This window comes from Castor canadensis, chromosome 13 (assembly GCF_047511655.1).
Source record: "Castor canadensis chromosome 13, mCasCan1.hap1v2, whole genome shotgun sequence".
NCBI classification, from domain to species: Eukaryota; Metazoa; Chordata; class Mammalia; order Rodentia; family Castoridae; genus Castor; species Castor canadensis.
Window position 1 is genome coordinate 74,811,490 of NC_133398.1, and position 20,294 is coordinate 74,831,783.

General features: G+C 35.6%; 1 protein-coding gene across 1 annotated transcript in view; it reads left to right on the forward strand.

Annotated features, from left to right (window-relative positions):
* Positions 1 to 4,431: 4,431 nt before the first annotated feature.
* The window catches only part of Tmc1 (transmembrane channel like 1), a 125,952-nt gene continuing 110,089 nt past the window's right edge, over positions 4,432 to 20,294 (forward strand). Inside the window, exons 1-3 of the mRNA XM_074052182.1 lie at positions 4,432 to 4,558; positions 12,204 to 12,251; positions 18,866 to 19,025. Of these exons, the coding sequence (XP_073908283.1) occupies positions 4,432 to 4,558; positions 12,204 to 12,251; positions 18,866 to 19,025 (335 nt within the window). The remainder of the gene's footprint in view (positions 4,559 to 12,203; positions 12,252 to 18,865; positions 19,026 to 20,294) is intronic.

The window sequence follows — 20,294 nt, forward strand, 5'->3', positions numbered from 1 at the left end:
ATTATTTTTCCATTCCCCACTCCTCCCTCCTTTATAAGTATTTGATAGGTTTCATTCTGTCTTCATATGCATATATGCAGAATATTATTATCATCCAAATTTTCTCTTGTTCTGCCTTTTGTTCTATTCAGCCCTTCAGTGGATTGGATGAAGTTTCCTGACACTAGGAAGGAAATCTGCTTTATTCAGTCTACCAAGTCAAATGTTAATCATTTTTAGAAACATCTTCATATATAGACATATCTAGAATAATGTTTAATCAAATATTTGGGCACCCTGTGGCCCAGTCAAATTGACACATAAATTTAACCTTCACCACTTTTTTGCTAATCCAGGCATTCTCTATGATATTTGATATTGAGCCTTGTACAGGGTAGATGATCAATATATAGTTATTGAATGACATTAGAAAGGGTTGTTCCTATAATAAAGCTCAGATTATGTGATCAATTACTAATTCCCTCCTTGTTCTCTACTCTTCCACAACCAATACTGTTAGAAAATACTGGATTGCTTCATTTTCAATATAATTTTCTCTAGAAACAGACTGGTATTTTGACCTTCCCTCTCATTTTCTGGGTTAAATCTAGCTCAAGCATCTATTGAGCATCTGCTGTGTTAAAGTTCTGAATAAAACACTATGAGAGTGCTAAGATGTATAAAGTCTACTGAATAAAGTGTGGCATTTAGTTTTTACCAGCTTTTGCCCATGTACAGAATGAAATTGGTGGCAGGAATCCAAATACAAATCTAGGTATGTGTTTCATTATGAAATCAGTTGTGTGCATTTATCATTGTTGATTTTATAACTAAATGTCATACCTTTTGCAATGGCTGTAACTGAGGCAGCATGGTTTAAAAACAACCATTGGATGTGGAAATGGAGGACTCAGATTTAAATCTTTGTTATGCCACAAATTAATGATATGATCTTCAGCAAGTCATTAGACTTGTGTTTTTCCAGTTTCTTTTACAGAATGATAGAGCTGAACTAGAATGCATTGATCTCAGTAGTCAGTCTCTTCAGGAACAGGCAAACCTTGCATGTTTTCTGAATTAATTTACCCATTTCCACTTTGAAGACAATGTTCTACCTTAGACATTATAACTTATTTTGCTTAGGAACTTTGATTTTGAAGTTCATGATCATGCTTATGAGACTGAGCTCTAGTTATGACACTTTCTTGTTGTGTAGACTTTAGCAAGCCAATTCAGTTTTCTAAACCTCAGTTTTCTTTTTCTTTTTTGACAGTACTGGGGTTTAAACTCAGGTTCTTGAGCTTGTGGAGCAGTCTCTCAACCATCAGTCCTAAACCTTGGATTTCTTGCTGGAATATAGGGCTAGTAATCTTATGTTGTTATAAATATGAAATTAAATGAGAGTAGTTGTACAGTACATGGCATAAAGAGTCTTGATATTTTTTAACACATACGCCATAGTTTATATATACACACATATTCTATATTTTATTTCCATTCTCACAGGCCATATTATGTTTTTCATGGAGTTATCATTTTTACCTAGGAGTTGGTTAACCCTTGTGAGATGCAGTATTTGACTATTTTGACTCTCATGTGCTTCAGAAAGTAAGGTAATTTGAAATGCTTAATTGTAATCTTCAAGTACCATATTTAATAGCCATGACCAAAAATATTCCAGGAAAATGATCACACAGGAATTCCTTTCTTTAGTCCCATAACATTACCATTATTGTCTATTTTAGTCACATATGTATGTGGTGGTAAAAGCAATTTATCAGTACGTTTGTACCTTTCTCCACCTTTACCACATTAAAGTCTGTATATACCCAGTTTCTTTCTTATTCCTTCATCTAAAACCCATTACATTTCATTCAATGTTCTTCCATTTTCAAGCTTTCAACATACTTGACCCCAAAGGTTCTCATTTCCTGCCTCTGTTCAAAAGTGTACTTATTCAATGCGTGACTCCTATTTTTGTCTTATGTTTACAATAATCTTTTATGTATGGCAAACATGTTCATTTTCTTCTGGTGTTTAAGTTCTCATCATGTCCAGCATTTATATGGTAAATATAACCTTCTCTCTTTACTCAAGATTTTCTCTCTAGCCCTCTATTTGTTGACTCCAAAAGGTTTATGCTGGTCTGTGGCGCTCTCTCTCTCTCTCTCTCCCTCTCTCTCTCTCTCTCTCTTTCTGTCTCATCATCCAATCTACTTTCTTCTATGTCCTTTTCCCTTTCTGGCTTCAGTTAAGCCAAAGCATTTGTTTTTTGTACAAAATGCAATATATAATTATTTTTGTATTCTCAGACTGCTAAAAAATATTCTGTAGCTGAAAAACCACAGACATTTGTTTCTTACAATTCTGAAGTCCAAGAAACTCTGGTGAGATTTCACTTTCTGGTTCACAAATGATGTTTTGCTATGCCCTCACATGGTAGAATGGGCAAGGGAAGTCTCTGGAGTCTCTCTTTTAAGGGCCTAGTCCATTCATGAGTGCTTCACTTCACGACCTAATCACCTATCAAGGCTTCCACCTATAATGTCAGTATATTGGCAGATCGGCTTCAATATGAAAAATTTGGGGGATGTAAATAATATATTTATCAATAATATTTTAGAAAAACCTATAATGACTCATTCCTTTCTATAATGGAATATGATTTTAGTGATTCCTTTTTTTTGGTGGTACTGGGGTTTGAACTTAAGGCCTTTGAACTATGCTGCCAGCCTTCTTTGCCTCAGACTATTTTTCAGATGGTGTTAGTCCCTGGCATTCTTGGGGCAGGCAGAAGGTCCCGAGGCTAGCACCAAAACCAGACCCCCTGACTTATGACCACTTGTTTCTCCCCTGCTTGTTTCCCTGCCTGATGGTTTCTCAGCTTGCAAAACACCTCAGGATCTTCCAGTTACTCAAATAGCCAGGCATGTTGACCTGTTCCATCTGGCAATTGTAGGTAATTGGAGGCCAGAGACTCTCTCCCTCCCCCATGGCTTGGCCCTCCTATAAAGCCCACTACTCATTTCAGCCAAGCCGCCTCACTCTGAACCCGAGAGTGACAGCCCTGAGGTCTGGTTCCTAATAAATCTTTCTTTTCCACACATGGCATGGTCTTTATTCAGCAGTACCTTGCAGATGGAATCTTGGTGCCTTTTTCCAAACAAGCCTCAGACTGTAGTCTTCCTACTTATACTTCCCACGTAGCTGAGATTATAGATTCCTATCACCATGCCTAGCTTGTTTGTTGACATGGAGTCTCACTAACTTTTTGCCAAACTGGTCTTGAACTGTGATACTCCCAGTTTCCACCTCCCATGCAGCTGAAATTACAAGCATGCTCCACCATGCCTTTCCCAATTTTAGTGATTCTTGGTAGACTCCTAGATCTTTGACAATATCAAAGTTTTATTGAGTTTTTAAAATATCATTTTACTTCTACTGTCAAGGCAATACAGATGATAATATTTACCTTATTGGATATTGTAAAGAGGATTCCTTAATGCACAGAAAGTTAGTTGTTTCTATATTGACCAAACAGAAACAATCCAATAAATAAATGTAAAATTGCATCTGTGACTATAGGCAGTGGGATACAGCATGGAAAATGGATTGCATGGGAAGAGGAGATAAGTCAGTGTTCCTAGGAAGAGGAGGTGGTAACTTGTCTGTGATGTTGACACTGGTAACTCTAAGAAAAGACAGATGAAGGATATATAGCCATAGGCCTTTGGTAATGGGTTTGGCATGACTTCAAGGCAAACCTCAGTTCTCTAACTTACTATGTGAGACTGTCTACTCATTTATCTTCTAGTTTTTTGATTCCTCATCATCTGGAGAATGAGAATAATAATACCTACTTCATGGAAGTCTTTTTTTCTTTTGGTGGTATTGGGATTTGTACTCAAGATCTGATGCTGGCTAAGCAGGTGCTCCATCACTTGAACCACTTGGACAGCACACATCAGCCAACAAATTCCCCATTAAGAAGCAAAAGTACCTCCAATTCCAAAAGTTTTCTGTCCTTATGGATATTAGGACAGAGGGCAGAAATGATGTTTTTACCCAGCCTATGTGCCTTGATCACATTTAATTCATAAAATTTACTTCTAATAAGCATTATTCCAATTAACAAAGCTGGTGTCTATCTGAGGCAGAGATGGCTGAAGTGTTTCAGACTAGAATCTCTCAAATGTTAAATCTCCATTCTAACATTGTGTAAAACTAACTAGAGTACTCAGTTGCCTCTGGGATATAAATTAACACACTCATCACATTCTGGGTCAACTATTTTAATAAAATTACAAACCATTTACAAATTATCTAGAGCCTAAGTCTTACTGAATATTGTAAGCTAAGTCTGTGGAGAAAAAAAAATGGGGTGTAGAAAGATGGTCACAAATCTGATGAATTTATGAAGACTTAACATGCAGAATTTTTTTTCAGTAAGGTATGACTATTTTAATTGATATTCCTGGTTGTGAAAGGGGCTTTGGATCCAAGGCTCAAACTCCTGAGATTCTGTATGCCAGGTCCATTTATGCCAAACAAAGAGGCATAGTGAAGGCAGAGAAAGAAGGTTTGGTACACAGCTTAAATATGCTGTGGGAGGAGGGGAATAGCACTCAGCCCATTCTCAGCCATCTTTGGGGTACAGACATGGGCTACAGGTTTAAATAGACAAAGATGTAGGAGCAGGGGACAAAATGTATGCATAATTAAACAGTTTCAATCACAGGTGTGGCCTGGTTGGCCACTATCTCAGTCTTTGTTCTGGACAGCTTCCAGCAGGTGGTCCATCCTGAGGAAGTCTATGTTGGAAGTAGTTTCTGTCCCTTGTCATGAAGATGTTATCACCATTCCTGTCCTTCCTAAATTCCTAAGTGGTTGCAAGGTGACTTCAGAGAGAATGGCTCAGAGCAAAGACAGACACAAAATAGAGGACAGATGCTATGCTTTTGTCCTGCTTTTTAGTTAATTCATGGGCCCAAGTAAGGATTCCATGCTTTTCAGCAAAAGCAGTTTGAGCACCTCTTACAATTGGTTAGCAAATCCTACAAAGTGATTTTCCCCCCAAAGAACTAGAAGAGAGAAAAAAGAATGATTCATTCTAGTTGCTGACTTGCTTTTTCTTTTCCTTTTCTGTTTTTTAAAAAATAGAACTAAATCCTTCTTGGTGCTATTACTATTTATTAGAAAGACAGCTCTTACAGATTCTAGAATGCTACAAATCCAAGTATCATCCATTTTCCTCCTTCTGTCTCTGTCTTTAGTTGCAGCCCTTCTCTAACCACTAAGCCCTCTTTTCCTGATTCTCTCCTGCCCCCAATGCCTTTTGTTTTCTAGAAGATGCCAATTAACATTTGCTAATGTATGCTAATGAGCATTAATTACCATCTCTAATGTGAACAAAAGCAGTGCTACAAAGGAAGAGTAAGATGCATACAGAGTTCAACCAGCCTTTCCATGCCTCTTTATGCTCCAGGAACAATGGGTTGCTTTCATTTGTCTCACAATTCTTCAGTGTTTTTTGTCTGTTAAATTTTGTTTGTTTATCCATGAATCCTGACAACCATTCTTCTTTATCACTTGCAATACTGCAGAAATGCTATGGAGAGCAGAAAGATTCCTTTTGTCCTAAGTAATCTGAGAATATAAGCATAGCTGCTGAGGGTTTATAACACACATTTGTATTTTCTTCTGGTTTTTATTTTGGTACCCTATTACTATAAAAGGTTTCAGCTACAAAAAACTCACAAGGGAATGTATTTTCATATCACCACACTTATTTACAGTGGTTGCCCTTTATGGTGGTAATTGCGATGTGAGAGCACACACTCTGAGTATTTATTATGACAGCATGATTAAATAAGAAATGTTTCTTCCCCCAAAATAATCTAAAAGCATAGAAAAAGCAAGACTGACCGCTTACTTTTTTGGTAACCACAGAGAACTTTAAATGCCTTTGTAAATAGCTATTTATTTATTGAATATGTATAGTTTAAAATAAAAAAAAGCCCACTGTCCAAACTCCATAGAATAAGAGCTGTTTTTGTTCTTTGTGTAGACCAATGGTATCGTGAAACACCTAATTGCAGTTTCTCACAAATGCTCCAGCAAGTAATTCAGCATTGAAAAACTATGTTTCAGCATTTCATATTTGCTCTTCCAGCTCTGGGGGGGTGGGTGGGGAATTTGGAAGCATACCAGCTACTCACTTTGCTCAGCTGGGTTTAATTATAATTTCTTGAACAATAAAAGCAAAAGAAATAAGTGAAAGAAAATTGGATGTGCATCTCCTTCTCCACATATATGTATATGTAGTAATTTATTTTCATTCTAAAATGATAGAAAAGGGATCTATATTTTAAGTGGGGAGTTTTCATTTTTCTTCTTTTTGTTCTTCTAACAGTTAGCCATCTCTGCAGCCTCATAGTAAGATGTGTTTTACCACTGACTTCATCCTTTTCCATTTGGCAACTGCGGTATTTTATATGTGTTTTTAATAAAGCAGTCATTAACAACTATTTACTCTCCAACTTGGGGCCCTTGAGCCTCAATCTAGATGTAAGAAATACTGAACAATAACTATTATTATAACAGTTGTATTTGTTTGTCTCCTTGTCCCTGACTCTGTTTCGGGAGATTGAATCTCTCCAAAAACCCAAAACTAGAAAGTTAAAATAACTATTCAGTATCTCCAAGGCTTTATAATGTTTGACAATATGACCAAGTTTTTGTTTTGGCATTTGTTATGCAAGTTTCCATTATGGTGTTTTTGAATGTATGCCCATGGTTATCTCAAAACTGGTGTTAAGGAAAATGAAAAAGACATTGGGACATGCAGAAGGTATATCAGCCTACCTCTGTAAAGTTAAATCTTTTTCCCAGCTACTTTGATGATATTTAAGGGTGATGATCTCATTTCATATTTCCCACTCCTTAGGAATCTTAAGCGCCTTATAGTTTATAGGCCTATCAATGTTTGATTAATATGAGAATTGAATAGTTGTCTTCATTCACTGCCTTCCAAAATTACCATGTTTAATTCCATCACTGGGAGGACCTATCACTGTTATAAATGAATGTCATGAGCATCTTGTTGTCCTTTCCTAAAAGTAGCAAAAATAAAGAGAGCTACCTTGTTAACCCAAGTGGGATTTAATATTGTTGGGTCCGGAGACCTAAGGCAAATGAGTGAGTATCCCATTCCCCCCATGGAGGGTGATATCATTCCTGCATCCTAAGGAGATGGAGGCCTGCATTCTTGCATCTTAAAGGAGAGATACAGAGCCTGTAGATCTGCCACAGGGCTGATGAGCAAAATGCTCTCAAGATTGTTTCCCCTCCCCCAATAAAGGTGCACACCAAACCAGTTCACCTGAGAAAGCCCGGGAATCCATGATCAATGAGAAAAACCCACATAACCCAGAGTTAAAACGTCCATAAAAACCCCAGCCTTCACCTGAGCAGCGAGCTACCAGCTTCTGGGCTCCACTGCGCTTCCCTAGCTGTAGCCTTTCCTTTCTCTCTAATAAATCCTGCTTTATATACCAACTTTGGCTCATCATTCAGCTGCCTCACGAGCCAGTTCTCTGGCCTGTGAAGGCAAGGACCCTCGACCCCAGCACGTAACAATATCTTGGGTAGATAACATTCCAGAGGAAGAAGGATCACAGTCTACTGTTTTTATTCAGTTTTGGTGGCAATGGTAATGGTTCTGTTCTCCACTTGGCCTCCACCAACAGAATTATAATAAATGACTGGAAGCAGAATTGAATTGTTCTTTATGGGGAAATCATTCCTCCATAGAGATGTTAAGGCTGGGGGCCACAAAGGAGCAGTTAAAGTCAGCAAGAATCAGATGTTAGGCAAGAGAACAGAGATAGCATAGGTGACCCTGAGAATGTACATGTGGGCTCAGGATAGGGAGGGGATAAGGGCTCAACCAAGGGCCCACCTATCAGAAGCTGTTTCCAGGGTCTTGTAGTCTCCCCCAAAAGCACACAAAAACTAAGTAAAAATTTCTAGACAATGCAGTTGCCACAGCTCAGTCTTTCTGAGTCCCTCCATGCCTGTCTTTCTTGATGTCAATAAACTTCCTCACTTCCCACTCACCCATTGTCAGGGCTTGCCATTCTTTGACCAACCCTGGACAAGAATCCAACAAACAAAAAACTGGTATTAGAGATTGGTGGCTCCAACTTACATCCATAGTTCTCACTGTTGGGTAATTCTCCTTTAGGGCTAACTGCACTCATTCCTTTTGAAGTTTGGATTGATTTAGTTTTTTGTTTCATTTTTAGAAAATCAGAGAATTTAAATGCTGTTCTTGGCACATGCACTCACACACTCTCTCATTCGTACACATTTTTTTCTCTTTATCACATTCTGTATCACCATCAGCATTATCATTGTTACAATTAAAAAAATGTTTCATTTGCATTCATTTTCTTGGTGTTCTCACCTGATCTTTCAGTTTTAAGTATTATCTATAGGCTAGTCATTTCAAATTGTAATTTTTTACCAGACTTCTCTTTAGAACTCCAATCTCAGCTGCCTAATATGCATCTGATAAATATAATTGTTATAATATAATATGCATCTGATAATATAATTGTTATAAAGTCATTCTTGGACACCAAACAGCAAAACTCCTTAAAGGCAGGGGTAATTAACAGTCTACAAAGTTACCCAGAACATTTGTTATGTATACCTTTGTGGGCACACAGTAACTGCTAATTGAATAAATGAATTTTCAGTTTCCAAAATACTAATCTGGTGCTGTAAACACTGTGTTAGGAACTAAATGAGGAATGGAGGAGTAGGGAATATCATTTAACTCTTCTGGCCACTTGGTTGCTGCAAGCCTGAAGAACCATAAACAACTTTCAGTCCTATAGATTAAGTAAGAAATACCAGAACAACATCGGCTTTCCTGAACAACTCCAATGCCTCTGAAATGTGACATTTTCCTGTTGTTTCCTTTTATGGTTTTTAATTACTGGCTCCATTTGCATGAAATGAGAATCTGGGTTGCCTAGGAGTTCATCTGCTCCTATTGCATATTCTTTTAAATATGCATGCTTCAATGCAGTTTTGCTTGATGTTGCCAACATTTTGACAGATCTCCCTCTCCTCTCCTTTCACTGTTCTCCCAACATTCCCAGGAAAAAGGGTTATTTTTAAAAATACAAGATAATAGACTTTGGGAAGCAGCCAAAGCATGGAGGGAGGTAGGAGGAGATTCACAAGATTGGGACTAAACTACCAGGGTTTGCTAAGAGAAGGGATAACAAAAGGCCATCTGAAAGATTGTCTGGAAGATGAAGGGTAGTCTGCAGTTCCCATTTAAGCATTCTGAGTTTTTTCTTTGTACAGGTTTTTGTTTAGGAGATGGTTCTTTCTTTCTTCTATTTTTAGTGGTGGTACTAGGGCTGGTACCCAACCTGTTAAGCAGGAATGCTAGAGCTTGATTCACACCTCCAGTCTGAGAGAGTTCTTTAGCATTGCTTTGATTTGAAGAAAATGCAGCCTACTATTGATAATTACTTTTCAGCAAAATACTGTTCTATTCAAATCAAGCTTGGACCGAGGATTTCAATGGAGTCATAAAACTCTTGGACATCATGCTGATGTTTAGTTTTTAATGCTAATTGATAGAACAATAATGCTGCCATTTTATAAATCAGCAGCCATTTTATAAATCAGTGGCCATTTTATCCTCAGGTCTCACCTCTTGGAAAATGGAGCCATTCCCAATAAACAGCCCTGCCCTTTAACAAAATTTCCCGTCCCGGACAAGCTCCACCCAAGCTCCACCCCCATCAGGGACCTCTGTGCATGTGCCAACCTCTTACCCTCCCTCTTCTATAAAAGGCCATGCCTGGCCGGACTCTCTCTTCCTGGGCCATCTTTCCCGGGTCAGCCACGTGGCTCGTGCCTGTCATTAAAACTCTGCTCTTGGATGTGAGATTTTCTCGTGAGCTTTTTTTGTGAGCGGCATTTTTCCTAACACTAATGATGCCTAAGCTAAGGATCTGGATCAAGAACAAAACAGTTATCACTCCAATAACTGTAAAAAATCATTGACTGTTTCTTCGCCAGAAAAAGGAATAACTGGGGAGCAAAGATGGCACCTAATAGAATATGGCGATGATTGTAGACAGACTAGCATAACGACTGGAAAACCAACTCGAAGGGAGGGAATGGGGCATTGCTGAAATGCTCTTCATTGTGTTGCTTAGAAATTACAGCTCCTTTTTAGTTCTGTACTTGATGCCCCATGGATGTCTTCCCTTATGGACTTTTGGCTTTTGTTTGTGGTCATTTATAGCTGTTCTTTGTGTACTGAAGATGATCCCATTACTCCAGTCTTGTTCTTTCTCTTACTTGGTTACTAGAGAAAACTGAATTGTTGTTCATTGCTTTGGCTTGTGACATTTGTTTTGATTCTGCTGTTTTTATTTAATATATGATCTTCCCTATTTGCTATGTTTTTGCTAATTTAGTATTTTCCTATTTTAATTAACTATTTAATCATATCCCAGTGAATTGATTATTAATGTCTAGCATGATATATTGTCCTAATTTTTTTTAAACTGGTTTTGATAAGTGTATTGCAGAATAGGTCATCATTTGTTATTTGTCCTCAGCTGTTTTTTATATGGTACATATGGATAAGACCCTGCTGCAAGGCTAATCTTACATCATTAAAATGCCTTCCTAGGGAATTCTTTTTTGACTGAAGAAGCTTGGTGGTGGCATTAATTGTAAATGAGAGACCATGACCTATTGTGGAATGTGAAATATCTTCTCAGAAGTGTCTCCTTCATTATTGCAAACTCTCAGTAGTGACATAAAAATCTTTGTCCTGTGCAGATACAGTTACAACCAGTAACAGAAGGCTCATGTCCACTCTGAACAAAAGAACACTTATTTTCACATTGCAAGGCTGTTGTTAAGTGATAACATTTTTGCATATTCTAAAAATTTTTATTCAGATAGTGCTTAAAAGCAAAAAGTACTTTTATAATAATTTGCTTTGTGAATGGAATTTACACTCTTGGCATGGGTTGCCTTTTCAATATGCCAATCAGGTTCTGAGTAATAACCTTTGACAGAGCCAAAGGAGAAACAAAACGTGAGGTTGTTTCAGTCACTCACAGCAACATTGTTTGCCATTTTTGCTGTTTTGGATTTCTGCCATTCCAACTTAAATAAAAACATAGTAAAATTATATATTATAACAAGTTACTAGACTTATTGTAAGGAACAATATACTCTAATTTTTACCAAGGCAAGTTGTAGCGCTGTCTCTGGGTGGCTAACTAAACCTATTATCAATGGATGTTACATTGACATTAGTGAAAACGAGGGAAAATTTAACAATTAATACATTTTTCTCATATTGATACCATTAATATTTTTTCTTTTGGGGACTGGGGTTTGAACTTAGGGCTTCATGCTTGCAAAATAGCTGCTTTACCTCTACATTCACATGTCCAGTGTGTACTATTAAAATTTTTATAACACTTTTATAAAAATGAAGCCAAATGGAAAACCAATTATGTGTGAGCACTGGGTAGGGAATAAACAGAAGTGTTATACTGAACTATAAAATCACCTGTTTCCACATTGTCAAGGTGATTCTGGAAAATTAAGACTATATTAATATAATAATATATTAAAATAATATGTAATAAAATAATAAACATTAATATAATTAATATAATAATATAAAAGATCAGACTTTAAGTATTTTTCTGGAGTTTTTCATGCTTGGTTACACCTGGTTAGAATGAATTATTCTCTATATAAATAACAATTTTGGGTGTTATAAAATAATTGGTTTAAGCGTGTGGTTATAGCTTTTCTATCAACTCAACTTCCATAAAGTGAAATGATCCAACAAACCCCAATATAGCTATCGTAATACAGAATTTATTTCATTGAAGTTACTTTGAAGTGAGATGATAGGCTCATAGCCTATACATTTTGCAAATCCCTGAAGGTGATAAAAGAGCAATCTTTACATATACCATTGTGTAAGATGCTGTGGCTGTATATATTTAATAAACAATGTTCATTTTGACAAGTTTATTGAAAATGTTTTTATTGACTACACAAAAACACTATGATGAAAATAAAGAAAGTAAAAAGCAATTATTAACAATTACACAGGCATTTACGTGATTGTTATATTTTTATTCTTTCTTTAACAGTGCAAATCCAAGTGGAGGAGAAAGACAATGATACTGAAGACAGCTCAAGTAAGCATGATGGGCCCCTGGGATATAATTCCAGTGAATCTTAGTAAATTCATGGGTTTCATCCTGTTCTTTTGTGTACTTGAACTACCACATATAAGCATAGGAGTGTATGTAAATGCTTTTAAATGGTCTCACCAAAGGGATCCAGTCCAGCAAGTCAAATCCTCATTCTACTTGCTATTTGAGTGTGCACAGAAGCACACAATTCATAACTTGCTTGTGATCAAGTAGATGACAGTCTATAGTTTTGCTTTTTTATTTCTCTCCAGTATTTCTCTGTTGTAGCAGCTTTTCTCTAAGACAGAATCTATACAATAGAACAGATTGGCTATTGACTGAATGACCAGGTGGTTCAATTAAAATGAAAGAACATATCTTTTTGTACCAAATCCATGGTTATTTTGTCTGAATCACTCTATTGTTTTCACTTTGTGTAGGCTCAGCTCAAGACCTTGAATTGTGACCTCTTTCCAGGCACTCAGACCATTCATGGGCATAAACATGAGAAAGACAAAAAATGCAGCAAAAGCTTTGATTTTACTAAAAATGAAAGGAAGAGCATCATCTAAAGAAGAGTTCAATTAGAAGAACATAGAGACACAATTTAATATTCGGGCACAGAGTGGTAGCAAGTGCCCACAATGGTCTGTTGTTTTCATTCTTAGATGAAAACAGCCCAGAAACCCACGCAGGTCCTAGTGCCATGACTTAAATAGAGAAGCTAGAGTGTTCCAAAAGATAGCAGTATACACAGGCCTGCATTTAGTAGTCAGCCACGAAACATTCACTTCTCAGAATTTGAATATTTGGAATCTATGTAAAGCATTAAAAACTGACTTTTGTTTCTAAATATTAATAGGTAATAATACACATTTTATCCATCATATAACCATTTAAGTTTAAGTTTTTTAAAGTGATATCAAGCAAATTTATTTCTGGATACTCCCCATACATCTATCACACCATTAAAAATTCTTAAAAACTGGCTGGGCATGGTGCTGTGTGTCTGTAATCCCAACTACTGGGGAAGAGGCAGTAGGAGGATAGTTGGCTGGCCTCTTGGTCAAAAAGCATGAGAATCTATCTAAAAAATAACTAAAAGCATGGCTCAAGTAGTAGAGGGCCTGCCTAGCAAGTATGAGGCCCTGTGTTCAAATCCTAATGCTGAAAAAATAAATTCTTAAAAACTATTTTAGAACTTAATTCCACTGTGGTTGAACTAATGCTTTGCATGGTGTCTGTGCTTCTAAATGCACTGGTGCTTCTGAATGGCCCAGAATGTGGTTTATTCTAGTGAACGTTCAATGTGCCCTGAATGTATGTTCTGCCATTGTTAGGTAAAGTGTTGTAAAATTGTTAATTAGGTCAAATTGATTAAGTTTTCAAGATCTTTATTTTCACTGTTATAAGAAGACATAATATGAGATTTACCATCTTACAATTTTTTTTTTAGTACTGGGGTTTCAATTCAGGACCTCCTGCTCACTAGGCAGGTGCTTTGGGACTGCCTCAAACCTTCATCTTCCTGATCTCTGCCTGCTGAGTAGCTAGGAACACAGGCATGAGTCACCTGTGCCCAGCTATCTTAAATTTTTAAATGCATAATTCAATATTTTCAATTAAGTTATTGCTCAATATCTGTAGGGGATTGGTTCTAGGATGCCAGTGGATACCAAAATCTGTGTATATACAAGTCCCTTAAATAAAAGGGCATAAAATTTTTGTTTGACCTACACACATCCTTCTTACATTTAAAAAATGAAGTTTAAGATTACTTATAATACCTAATGCAATGTAAATGCTGTGGAAATCGTTATTATACTGTTCTGTTTAGTGAATAATGATGAAATAAAAGTCTAAACACATGCAATGAAGACAATTTTTTTTGTGTGTGTTTTCAATCTTGATTGGTTGAGTCCATGAATGTGGACATAGGAGAGAGGTGTCTTGACTGTGTAGGCACCATACTGTGCAGTGGATCTCTACAACTTATTTTTCTTGTATATTTACAAAAATTATGACTATTGATCAAAACCACCTCATTTTCTTTTCTTCCAAGACTCTGGCAACCACCATTCTACATTCTTGATTCTAAGTTTGGAAAATTCAGATACATCATATAAGTGTATCCATGCAGTATTTGTCTTTCTGTGACTGGCTTATTTCGTGGGGTGTAATGTCCTCAAAAGTCCAACCATATTGTCATACATAGCAGAATGCCTGCATTTTAGAGGTTGAATATTCCATTGTATGTATATACTACATTTTCCTTATTAATTTAGTTGTTAGTGGACATTCAGGTCATTTCTGCATCTTGGCTATTGTAAGTAGTGCTATAATAAATATGGGAGTGACAACATCTCTTCAAGATCTAAATTTAACTTCTTTTGGATAAATGCCCAAGAATGGGATTGCTGGCTGTTTTTTTTTTTTTTTTTTGAGAAAACTTCATGCTGTTTTTCATAGTGGTTGTGCCATTTTACCTTCTGTTCAGCATTATACAAAGGTTCCAGTTTCTCCCCATCATTGCTATCACTTATTGTAGTGATGTATCTTTGATAATAGCCATGCAAGATAATATCACACTATAGTTCAGATTTGCATTTCCCTAATGATTAGTGATGTTAAGCATTTCTTTATATACCTGCTGGCCATTTGTGTGCCTTCTTTGCAAAAATTTCTATTAAAGACCTTTACTCATTTAAAAATTGGTTATTGCCATTATTTTTATTTCATTATTTAGTCACAGGAGGTCCTTATGCATTTTGGGCATCAAATCCTTATTTGATACAGATGCAAATATTTACTTCACTCTGTAGGCTGCCTTTCACCCTGTTGTGTAGAAGCTTGCAGTTTGATGAGGTCCCATACTACTTTTGATATTCTTGGCCATGCTTTTGGCTTCATGTCCAATAAATCATACTAAAACCATTTTTGTGAAGTCTTTCCCTTATGTAATTTAGCAAGTCTACAGTCTTAAGTCTTTAATACATTCTGTTAAGTCTTTAATACATTTTGAGTTGATATTTGCATATGGTGTAAAATAAGAAATCTAATTTAATTCTTTTGCATGTAGATATCCAGTTTCACCAGTGACATTTGATGAAGATATTATTTTTCCTTTTGTGTGTTCTTGGCAATCTTCTTAAAATATCAGTTGACTATATATACACAAGCTCATTTTTAGACTCTGTTGTGTCCTATTGGTCTGTATGTATTTTTACATACAGTTACATTCTATTTTCATTACTGTTTATTTATAATATATTTTGAAATTAGGTAGTGTGTGATGCCTCCATATTTGTTATTCTTATTCAAAATTACTTTCTCTATTTGGGACCCTTTCTTATTTCATATGAACTTTAGTTTCTTTTTCCATTTTTATGAAAAATACCATCAAGATTTTGGGATTATGTTGAACATGTCAGTAGTATGGAAATTTTTATAATATTTAATCTTTTGATCTTTGGACATGTTACATGTTTCCATTCTCCTTAATTAATTTCATCAACATTTTGTAGTGTGTAAGTTTTCACTTCCTTGGTTAAGTTTATTTCCAGTACTTTATTTTTTAAAAAAATTTTATTTTATTGTTGTTACATTTACTTACATGTGTATACATTATTTGGGCCACCTCTCCCCCTTGCCTCCACCTCCAGGCAGAACCTGTTCCATCCTCTTGTTCTCTGATTTTATTGAAGAAAAAAACATATTAGATAAAAAGAAAAGCATAGCATTTTTGCTAGTTTGAGATGAAGATAGCTCTACAGGGAGATTCCTTGTGTTGTTTCCATGCAGATATTTCTTTTTCATGCTATTCTAAATGGAATTGATTCCTTTTCAGATCATTCATTGTTAGTGTATAGAAATGTGACCAATTTTGTATTAGTGTAAATTAATTGTGCAAAGGGATTTCACTGTGATGTTTCCATATGTGCATATAATGTACTTTGATCAAATTCACCCCTTTGTTGCTCTTTCTTATCCTCCCCTGTTTTAATAGTTTTAGTGAGTTTCATTATGCTGTTTGCATAATATATATAGTACTTTGATTATATTTACCCCATTTCACCCTTTCTCCATTCCCACTGCTCTCCCTCCAAACAGTTCCCCTTTTATAATCATGTCATATCATCATCAATATTTTTTAGGTCTATCTTCTGCATATGAGCAAAAACACATGATATTTGTCTTTCTGAGTGAGACTGCTTATTCTGGTCAGCATGGTAATTTCCAGTTCCATCTATTTTCTAGTAAATGACATAATTTCACTCCTTTGTTTTTATGACTGAGTGATACCCCATTGTGCATATGTAACATATTTTCTTTATTCATTCATTGTTTTTTTGGCACTTAGATTGATTCTATAGCTTGGCTATTGTGAATAGTCCTGCAAAAAATGGGTGTGTATATCCTTATTGAATGTTGGCTTACATTTCTTCAGGTGTATGCCTGAGTGGTATAGAAAAGTCATATGATAGTTCTATTTTTAGTTTCTTGAGGAACCTCCATACTGATTTCCATAGAGGCTGTAATTTACATTTCCACCAATGGTGTGTAATGGTTCCTTTTCCTCCCACATCCTCTCCAGCATTTATTGTTTGTTTTCTTGATGGTAGTCATTCTGATTGGGAGGAAATGGAATCTCAATGTTATTTTGATTTGTAAGAAATGTAACTATTTTTGTGTTGATTCTGTATTCTGCAATTTTACTGAGTTATTTGTTCTAACAGATTTTTGTGGAATCTTCAGTGTTTTTAACATATAAAATCATGTCATCTGCAAATATATCTTATTTCTTCCTTTCTAATTTATATGCTTTTCTGCTTTTATTTTCTTTGCCTAATTTCTGACTGGGATGATCACTATGATGTTGAAAGTATGGGAACCTTGCCTTGTTCCTGATATTAGAGAAATGCTTTCAGTTTTTCATTGTTGTGTATGAATGTGTGTAAAATGCTAGTTTTAACATATGATCTTTATTATGTTGAAGCAATTTCCTTCTATTCTTAATTTATGGAAAATTTGTATATAAAATGTCCAGTTTTGTTAAATGCTTTTCCACATCTATTGATATGATTATGTGTGCTTTACCATTTATTCTGTTAATGTAGTGTGTCACATTATTTGCTTTTTGTATGTGGAACTATCTTTGCATCTCAGGGATAAAATATTACTTGGTCATGGTCTTTTTAATATGTTGTTGAATTTGATTTGCTGGTATTTTGTTGAGAATTGTTGCATCTCTATTCATTAGGAATAGCAGTTTTGGAATACAGTTTCCTTTCTTGTAGTGTCTTTTTTAATTAAAAAATTTTTTTCTTTTATTGTTGTGCTGGCTGGGGGAACAATATGACAATTACAAATGTTTAGAGTGGCTCAAGTGGTAAGAGCACTTGCCTAGCAAGGGTGAGGCCTTGAGTTCAAACCCCTGTGCTGGCAAAAAAAAAAAAACAAACAAACATTCTGACACTTTTGTAGTGTCTTTGTCTTTGGTATCATAGTAACACTGGCTTCATATAATAGATTTGGAAGTGTTCCCTCTTCTTTAATTTTATTGAGGTGTTTCAGAAAGATTGCTAGTAATTCTTCTTTAAATGGTTGGTGAAATTTACCAGTGAATCGATAGTGTATTACTATTGATTTTTAGTATACACTAAAAATTAGTGTATACTACTAATTTTTCTAAAGAAAGAGATAAAAAATATTACAGGAAAAAAGAAAGATTTGGAGTCAAGAATAAAAATAATACAGAATAAAGATAAGGTAAGCATGGTGACATGTATCTGGGAGGCCGAGACAGGGGATCAATGGATCCAGGAGTTCAAGGCTAGCCTGGGCAAAATAGCCAGACCCCCATATCAAAGTAAATGCATAAATAAGGAAAATACCATAGATAAGTAGAACTGGGAAGAATCTCCAGGGCTGAATGAATTTCTCACAAACTGTTGGAGTTGTAGCACTTCCTTTTGATTTCTGTTTTTGTTCTAAGATAGTAGCAACAAACACAAAATGGTTTATAATTCAACCATTGTGTATTAGATAGATAAACTCTAAATTTGAACCTGATTTGTATGGGTTTAGAGATCATGGTATGATATTAAACTCCATGTTATCCAGTTATTCGAATAAATGAAGACTGGAGCTGTAAGGATTAATAATATTCAGGGATTCACATTTGCATATTTTGGTAGATGAACCAAAGGAAATGAAAATCTGGATGAATTTATTTAAGTGGCAGGCAATGATATATGTGTAATAGCGTATCTGTGTTCCATATCTATAGTGGTATGGAAAATTGCTGGATTGTAGTCTCAGATGCATTATGCTAGTTATTTTTTATTTTTATTTTTGGAGATGTATTGTTCCCATTCATTTTTTTAGTGCATATTAGTTGTACAAAGTGCTTTCATTGTGACATGTCCACACATGCATATTATGTGCTTAAATCAACTTTAATCCTCTATTGCTCTTTCCCTTTCTAACCAATTTTAGTGGGTTTTATTATTCTATTTTTAAATATGCATAAAAATGCTTAAGTAAGAATAAACTTAGTAATGAAAGACAGAATACTTTTTGAGGTTGCTCATGGAATCAACACCTGCTATATTCAGGTGAAGAAGAAGACAAACTACCTAGAAGAGAGAGCTTGAGACCAAAGAGGAAACGGACCAGAGATGTTATCAAGGAGGATGACCCTGAACCTGAGCCAGAGGATGAAGAAACAAGGAAAGCAAGAGAAAAAGAAAGAAGAAGGAGATTGAGAAGAGGAGCGTAAGTTAGTCTTTTTATATAACTGAAAGTATTGTTGATTCAAAATCTCCTGACTCTGAATGAAGACCACTCTCTGTAGATACTTACTGGCCTGAAAATTGGTATCAAGATGGGCTTGATCTGATCCTATAGACGTATTCCAAGTCATTAAATTAACTTTTATAATTTTGAATATATAGTAAAATTGGAGTATGAGAAATTCCCTTATGGAAAATTTAAATTGTTATAGGTCATTAAACTATTAGAGTAAATTTAAATAGTTAGAGATTATCCCACTAATTGTGTGCATTTTCTAAGTCAGGTGAAAAACTCCTGAAGATTTAACTATGGTTAAATCTAGCTCAAGAGCTAAGAATGGTTTTTAAGTTTTAAAGGATTATTAATAAAAAACAAATAAGAATATGAAACAGAGTTGTATATAGCATCCAAAGCCTAAAATGTTAACTGGACATTTATAGAAATAAAGTGCACTGGTCTCTATTATAGAGGATTAGGGTTATCATTTCATTTTTTTTTATTTTATTACTCATATGTGCAAACAAGGCTTGGGTCATTTCTCCCCCCTGCCCCCACCCCCTCCCTTACCACCCATTCTGCCCCCTCCCTCTCCCCCCTACCCCCTCAATACCCAGCAGAAACTATTTTGCCCTTATTTCTAATTTTGTTGTAGAGAGAGTATAAGCAATAATAGGAAGGATCAAGGGTTTTTGCTGGTTGAGATAAGGATAGCTATACAGGGAGTTGACTCACATTAATTTCCTGTGCGTGTGTGTTACCTTCTAGGTTAATTCTTTTTGATCTCACCTTTTCTCTAGTTCCTGGTCCCCTTTTCCTATTGGCCTCAGTTGCTTTTAAGGTATCTGCTTTAGTTTCTCTGAGTTAAGGGCAACAAATGCATCCTTAGCTCCAACATTTTACTGCTGACTCTGTGTAGAATAATATATTTAAACAGTGTTCAGGAATGATCCAAGAAAATAATTTTCTTTTCTTGGTGTTCTGGAAGTTTGCAAATGCCAGGCAGGGAGGAAAAGTGAGCTTATAAAATACATCTAATAATAGAAAAGTTAAATTCCTTAGAAAGGATTAAAGAGAAGATTCAGCCTATTCTGCTACTTATAGGGCTGTGTGAATCACTGCAAGACAGTGGAACCAAATGCTCTCTGGACTTTAAATAATGAAGAACTCTCTCAGATAGTCTCCTAAGATGCCACCCTCTGGTGTCCAATAATTCTAATACACTAGACCTCAAAATTAATAATTATTAAATGC